This window comes from Gallinula chloropus (assembly GCF_964237585.1).
Source record: "Gallinula chloropus genome assembly, chromosome: 25".
In the NCBI taxonomy this organism is placed as follows: domain Eukaryota; kingdom Metazoa; phylum Chordata; class Aves; order Gruiformes; family Rallidae; genus Gallinula; species Gallinula chloropus.
This window is the reverse complement of record NC_140110.1, coordinates 3,253,284-3,261,071: the sequence shown is the minus strand read 5'-3', so window position 1 is coordinate 3,261,071 and position 7,788 is coordinate 3,253,284. Positions and strand designations below refer to the sequence as shown.

Below are 7,788 nucleotides of genomic sequence, written 5' to 3'. Positions count from 1 at the left end.
GCAGACATATCAGTTAGAGTTAGTAAAACTACAACGGGGTGAAGCATACAATTAAACAGTCCTGTTGCTGTTGGTGACCATCCAAGAAGAGTTTCACACCAACGATGTTCTTCATCCTTCTTCACTCTTTCCATGACATGGTGTATCTCTTCGGTATCATGATGAATGTTAATTAGAGTTTTGTGTCCATTGTTTCGGGCACATTCTAACAGTTGACACAGGTCATTGTGTTGTAGTAATTTCTTCACCAAAGTAAGATTCATTCCAATGGGGGTAGGCAATATATTGTGACTTAACATATAATTAGATTGCAATAACTGATAAGACGTTACAGGGGCTAAATAATTAAAGTCACATCCCATAATTTTAGTAAAGTTACAAACACAAATATTTGAGTGATTACTTGTATCTACAGTAATGTTATCTATGACTATAAAGTTGCAAAGAGTTCTCATACAAACACATCCTTTTCCAATATATACAAGTACAGTTTCAGGGGTTTCATCAGGATGTATTTCAAAATGACATACATTTTGTTCAGTGTCAAGACAAATGTCTTGAGCTTTGATGGTGTTACTCTCACATATAAATCCTTCTTGTTTCCATACAATACATGCACTGACATCAACAGTTTGCCATTTGTTTCCATTCCGTTGGGCCCATACTCTATGTTCCAATGGATAGAGTATGGCTCCATTACGATTTAATCCTAATGCAATGATTGGGTATATTGTGTATACGGAAGCATTGTGTATTGTTAAGACAAAAGCTGTGGCTTTATTGTTGATGGGGTCATAAGTAAAATTAACTAAGTACCACCAGGATTGAAATTCCCTTGCAAATTTAGTTGCATTATCCCAAATTACCTTTCAAATTTCTGTGGGTAAGGTGCCCACTTCACCTTCTCTTATAATTGCTGCTACTGTAGATTGTATCCAGTTGAGCTTGGATACAACTAAGGGCTAGAGAGACATTATTTTGTGCATTCACAATAGCAACATGAACACAGCATTTCTATTTGTCATCCTGTGGAGTGCTGAAAGAGAAAACAGATTCGTTTCGGTGGGGAAAGTCCGAACGGGTTACCCCTTTCAAAAAGAAGGAAAAATCCATCGTGCACTAATCCTGTGTTTCCCACCACTGCTACCTGTAGCCTCCCAAGCACGTGGGCCACAAAGTTTAGTCAAAGTCATAGGCACAGTACCAATAGATGGTAGACCTACCATCACAGGTTGTCCTGGCTGTAGTGTTTCTGAGTGTCCTCCTTTCCCAGTAGATGGAGTATTAAACTCAGTTCTTACAAAGAACGCTCGGCTTACAGGGCTGCCAGTAGGCCTGTAACGATTATTTAATTGATGGAGTATTTTAGAAAGTCGAGTATCCCATTGAGCCTCATGTGGCTTGAGGTTCCTTTTCAATAAGCCATTAGCTCTTTCTACCATCCCGTTTGATTGAGGGTAGTATGGGGTGTGGAATACCCATTTAATTCCTTCTTGTTTTGCCCAGTCTTGCACTTCCTTACATGAGAAATGCGAGCCATTGTCACTTTGGATAACATCAGGAACAGGCAGATGCCAGAACCAAAGTGATAGTCCTAGCATTGTATTTCGTCCGTTGGCTTTCCGACACTTAGTTGCCATAAGTAAGCCAGAGACTACTTCTGCTCCTGTAAGGATGTACTGATATCCTGCAGAGGATTTGAGTGGTCCAATATAATCAATTTGCCATGTAGACCATAAAGTTTTCCCTTCATTGGTATGTAGAGGTGGTGCTTTAGCAGGGTGATCTGCTTGCAATTTCAATCTACACTGAGGACATTCTGGAAGAATAGTTTCACAAGTTTTCCTGTTTATAGGCCAGCCTTTACCCTGTGCAGCAAAGTAAAGTGCTTCTTTACCTGTGTGGCCTAAGTTTTGATGTAACCATTCTCTTAATCGATATCACTCAGGATTTAAGCTGATTGTCCGAATTTTAGTTAGCTCATCTACCTTTTGATTCCATTTTGTGGCTGGTTGATTATTTTTAGCATGAGCTTTCACCCATCCCATCTTAAAGGGTTTTTTCCTGGCTATATCTAGTCATATTTGCCAGTCTTTGTTTCTCCATACTGGAGATCTGTTTACTTCCCAATTCAAGGTTTCCCATTGACAGAGCCACTGTGTGGCACAAGCCCAGACAGCGTAAGATTCTACATATATGATTTTTGCTCCATTTTGTGCTGCCAAAACAGCTGCTCTTGTTTCTCCTACTTGTGCACTGCCTTCACCTTCCTCTAGCACTTGTTTGCCAGTGGTAATATCCAATGCAACAGCCTTATATTGCCATTTACTGTTTACTCTTGTTGCTGAAGCATCTGTAAAACAAATATTTTCTGTTGGTGTATCCTCAGTGAGGGGAGGTGCATCCGGAATGGGGGAAAGTTTAAAAGGCTGTTGTAATGCTAAAGGGTCTGTATTTATGGGCATTTGAAATTTGGAAACCTCAGTGTGTCCTTCAGTTAACTGCATATTTTCTGCAACTCCTGTCAGATAAGCAGACCACTTTCTGATGGTGGGTTTTTGAGCAATTCCCTCTGGAGGAGCAGTTCCCTTTAAAACTGCTTCCAGCAAATTAAAAGGTCTGCTAGTTTTCACAGGTTGTCCCTGATGTGTTTTCTCAACTTGTTTAACTGCTGGGACTAAAGATAAGAGTCCTTTTTCCCATTCAGAGTATCTCTGCTCTGTTTCTTTAAATGCAGTTGAGCTGAACAATAAAGGTCTTTGTGGCGCCTCAGGGCCAGATTGGAACAGACCACAGTGAGTAGCATGTTCAGCAAAACCCCATTCGACTGTGATAGGGTCGCGTGGCTGTACTGGTCCCAGTGACTGATATGTTTTTAATTCGTCAGTTAAAGCCTTTTCTGCTTCTTCATGTTCTAATTTCCACTCCCAGGGTTTACCTTTCTGTAAGAGTGTGTATATAGAACAAGGGGAAATGGCATGAAGCTGTGCCAGGGCAGGGACAGATTGGATATTGGAAGAGGCTGCCCAGGGAGGGGGTTGAGTCACCATCCCTGGATGTGTTCAAAAAAAGGGTAGATGAGGTACTTAGGGATCTGGTTTATATTAGGATGGGAATGGTTGGACTTGATGATCTTCAAAGGTCTCTCCCAACCTTGTGATTCTGTGATTCTGTGATAGATGGGACGTTTTCCAAATCTCTGAAGCTCAAAGTATAAACCAGAGAGCTGAGCGGAGGTGGAAACCTGTTGAGAAAAGTGAAGTGCACACATCCAGCCAGCTTGCTTATAAGGTGTCCTTGCACATGGTCCTATCATCTGGAGAGGTGGAAACACCTGAGTGATGGGGAAGATGAAAGGGACAGGTTGGCAGTAATGCAGGTACAGGGGAAGGTATTTATTCTGCTATCATCTGTACCAATCCTAGAAATTCACATTCTGCCCTGGATGGAAAGCATGGCCATTCCAGTCATGTGCTAGTAAACTGTAGTCAACACGCAGTGTCAGGGTCACACAAGACTACAGCAGGAATGGGATGAACGTGGACACTGTGATTATAGCACAGCCAAACTGGAACAAAAGCAACCACAACTACAGAAGGAACAAAATAAAGATTGGTCATACAGTGAGTTACATGGTCAGTGATATGTAAAGGGTCACCCAAGACCTGGAGATACGTCATTAGGAATGGGATGAACGTGAAACCTTATTACAGCTGAGACAAAACAGAAACTGACAAAAACCTCTGACAACTAAAACTTACTAAATAGAGACTGGTCCTAATGTGAGTTACATGGACAGTGATATGCAGAAGACGATGAAAAGTCTGTTGCTGCTTAGAAACATCCAGTCATCAGTTTCCAAAGGGCATCCTTGAGCTCCTGATTCCTCATGCTGTAGATGAGGGGGTTCACTGCTGGTGGAAACACTGAGTAAAGAAATGACGCTACCAGGTCCAGAATTTGGGAGGAGATGGAGGGGGGCTTCAGGTAGGCAAAGAAGGCAGTGCTAAGGAACAAGGAGACCACGGCCAGGTGAGGGAGGCAGGTGGAAAAGGCTTTGTGCCGTCCCTGCTGCGAGGGGATCCTCAGCACAGCCCTGAAGATCTGCACATAGGACACCACAATGAACACAAAACACCCAAAACCTAAACAGATACCAAGCACAATGAGTCCAGTTTCCAAGAGGTAGGCATCTGAGCAGGAGAGCTTGAGGATCTGGGGGATTTCACAGAAGAACTGGTCAAGGGCATTGCCATGGCAGAGGGGAAGGGAAAATGTGTTGACTGTGTGCAGAACAGCACTGAGAAACCCACTGCCCCAGGCAGCTGCTGCCATGTGGACACAAGCTCTGCTGCCCAGGAGGGTCCCGTAGTGCAGGGGGTGGCAGATGGCAACGTAGCGGTCATAGGCCATGACAGTGAGAAGAAAGTACTCTGTGGACAGCAAAAATAGGAAGAAAAAGAGTTGAGCCACACATCCTGTGTAGGAAATGGCGCTGGTGTCCCACAAGGAATTGGCCATGGATTGGGGAAGGGTGGTGGAGATGTAGGCAAGGTCAGTAACAGCGAGGTTGAGGAGGAAGAAGTACATGGGGGTGTGGACGTGGTGGTCACAGGCTATGGTGATGATGATGAGGCCATTGCCCAGGAGAGCAGCCAGGTAGATGCCCAGGAAGAGGCAGAAGTGCAGGAGCTGCAGCTCCCGTGTGTCTGCAAAGGGCAGGAGGAGGAACTGGCTGATGGAGCTGCTGCTGTTGGACATCTGCTGCTGTCAAGTGTTGAGACCTGTCCAAGGTGGAAAAATGTATTGAGAAGTTAGGGAACGATTCTTTGAGGGAAACAGTTTCCAATTCACATTGACTCCCTGTATTCAGGAAGACTTTTGTCAGGTCCCTTTTGGCAGGTCTGCTTTGTGCTGGCTTGAGTGTGCCACTGCTGGGAGGAGGGCTGGCTGTGGGCTCTCAAGAACTCAGTCCTGCCTGGCAGCAGTCAGTAAATAGAAGGATGGTGTGATTTCAGTCTAAATCCTCTTTGGATAGCAATGAGCTTTTCAGCACTGTCACTCCAGTTTCACCCGAGGGCAGAGCAGAGCTTTGGAGCTTTGGTTTTCTCCTGACTGAGAGCTGAGGAATCCAGTCTCGCAGGGCAGAGCTCCAAAGCCCTCCTGCGGTCTCATCCTACCCAAGGAGGATCTCAGCTCCCCACTCCCAGCCAGGGACACACAGGGCTCAGTGCAGCTGCCCACACACAGGTGATGAGTGGCATTGCCACGGCCTCTGTGCCGAGATGTCTCCTGCATGGGGCTCCTCTCCTGGGCACAAGAGTCCCTGGGAGAGCGGTGCCATTGTGGGGGGCAGCTGCAGCCCAGCAGGAGCTGCCTGGAAAACCTCAGTCCTACAGATGGGGGTCCTGAAGTGAGGGTCAGCTCAGTGCCAGCCCCAATATTGGATTTGCCCAGAAGCCCAGGAAACGGTGGGAGAAAGGCAACAAGAACAGGAGAGGAAACGGCGAGGAATATTCCACAGGAGGCTGGAAGGACAGGCACTCGGAGGGTTCTTCTCTCTGGGACAAGGACCCTGCACCATATTTCCATTTGTCACACTTTACATCCACCGCTTCTTTCCACAGGGCGAATGCAGCCATGGCCAGGAGAAGACAGCTGTCCTGCCCTGTCCCTCTGATGGGGCAGAAGGACATCCTTTCCAGGCAGCACTTTCAGGTCCTATAGAGAACCTGTCCTCCTGACAGACCCCACAACTGTCCCATGTCCCAGCTTTAGGAGATCCCTCCAGGAACAGAACCTGCATTGCCCTGCACCCACAGACATACCAGGGAGAGGCTGCAGAGATTTCTCCTCCAGTGAGCTCTCAGCATCCATCAGCTCTCAGCCTCACAGGTCTCCCCTCGGTGCCTACAGGCAGTGTCCCCAGCCCTGTGTGCTTGGGAGAGGAGCTGCTCCTGGGCAGAGCTGTCTCTCTGCAGCGCTGCCAGGTTGTCATGAGCTCCCCCCATCGCAGGAGCCTGGCTTAGCTCAGCAGGAGAAGACCAGTTCTTGTAGACTCCCTCCTGGTGCCTCAGGCCTCATGGGGATCGTTCTATGATCTCATCTCTGACATTCTCTGGATGTCCCTGCCCAGGGCCTGGGGTCAGCACTTGGCATTTCTGCTTCATCAGACCAAGCCAGGGTGTCCTCAGCATCAGAGCTGCCTGTGCTTTGCCTGGGTTTGTCCTCATGGCCTCCAGTTGTCTGCTCTAACGAGCCCCTGGGGAGGCTTTGTCAGTAATGGCTCCCAGTGGGGCCTGTTAGTGCTTCAAGGTACTTTGGGCATTACTCCTGACTTGAACTTCGTGAGAGGTTTCTTCACTCTCCTCTTGGTATCTGAGGTCTGGGGATTCAGAAGAAAAGACACCATGGGGCCCATTAACATCCAGAAAGCCCTTACAAGCATGGCTCTAACTCATTTTCATTGAAGATCTCAAAACTCCTCCTACTACTTGGATTTTAGTTGTGTCCTTAGTGATACATGTTTCAAAGGAATTTCCCATGGAGGACCTTTCTCCAGTCACAGGTATTTTCTGTCATGGCTCAGCTGATAGAAGAAGTGTCAGCAGCATTCTGTGATCGATATGGGTCTACTAAGGAGATCTGGACAGGCAGGAAAAGCAGTCTCTTGAGATCCAACCCTGCATGGAGAACCTTGCTCTTCCCCAACCCCAGCAGTTCCCTCACTGGCCTCCTGGGACTCACAACACTTTTCCTGGCATCATCTGGGCTCACAGGCACAGACAGATTTCTCTGACAACAAACAGCAGTTCAACATGATCCAGTTTAATAACCATGAAATCTCTCTCCTCAGCTGCTGCTACGGCCAAGCAGCATGTGAAGGGGGTCAGCTTCCAGAGGAGATTCTCTCCCAGAACATTGTTATTCAGATACATAGGAAGGTCAGTTATTGTAGCAGTCTGGCGTAGCTGGGTGCTGGGAGAGGATGGGGGCTGCAGAGATGGCTCCTGCAAGAAGCAGCTATAAGTTCTCTGCAGGCCCTGCAGAGCAAACATTGGTTGATCCAAGGGCAGAGTCACTGCTGACCAAGGCCAAGCCCATCAGTGATGGTCACAGCGCCTCTGGGAATCACATTTAGGGAAACATAAACACAAGCAGCTGCCTTTTTCCAGCAGAGAAGGGAGTGAGAAGATGTAACGAGCTGTGCAGACACCAAGGCCGGGAAGAGGGGGGAGGATGTGCCCAATGTGCCCGAGTGAAAGATGCCCCTGCAGCCTGGGGAGAAACCCATGGTGGAGCGGGTGTCCCACCACAGCCCAGGGAAAAAGCCCAGACCCCACCTGCAGCCCGTGGAGAGGCCCCATGCTGTATGGAGCAGGGGGAGACAGACAGGAGATGCTGTGACCCACGTTGGAGCCAGCCCCTGCCAGCACTGGCAGCTCATGGAGAGAGACAGAGACACAGAGATGAGCGAGGGAGAGATTTGTGCCAGAGCAGTTTTGCTGGGGGGAGGCTGGTGACCCCGTGGAGGACTGGGACTGAGAGACACTGTGACTGGTGACTGCACCCATAGCAGTGACCCACGGTGGGGCAGCTCATGGACTCATGTTGGAGAAGGTCGTGAAGGACTCTCTGCCCTGGGTGGGACCCCACAGTGCAGCAGGGGAAGGGGCTGAGGAATGAATGACCCCCCCACCCTGGCCAAGAAGGAAACCAACTTGCAAGGGACTAACTGAAGCCCCCATCTCCCAGTCCCTGCCCCTCCCGAGCCACAATGGGGGGGAA

The 7,788-nt window shown here is 48.2% G+C and overlaps 1 protein-coding gene across 1 annotated transcript; it reads right to left on the bottom strand.

Moving 5' to 3' along the window:
• Positions 1-3,834: 3,834 nt before the first annotated feature.
• Positions 3,835-4,761, bottom strand: LOC311200841 (olfactory receptor 14A16-like; the record flags this gene model as incomplete). The annotated part of the gene is made up of 1 exon (XM_084275146.1): positions 3,835-4,761. One exon carries the CDS (start codon positions 4,759-4,761, stop codon positions 3,835-3,837), a length of 927 nt encoding a protein of 308 aa, XP_084131272.1.
• Between the last annotated feature and the right edge of the window lie 3,027 nt (positions 4,762-7,788).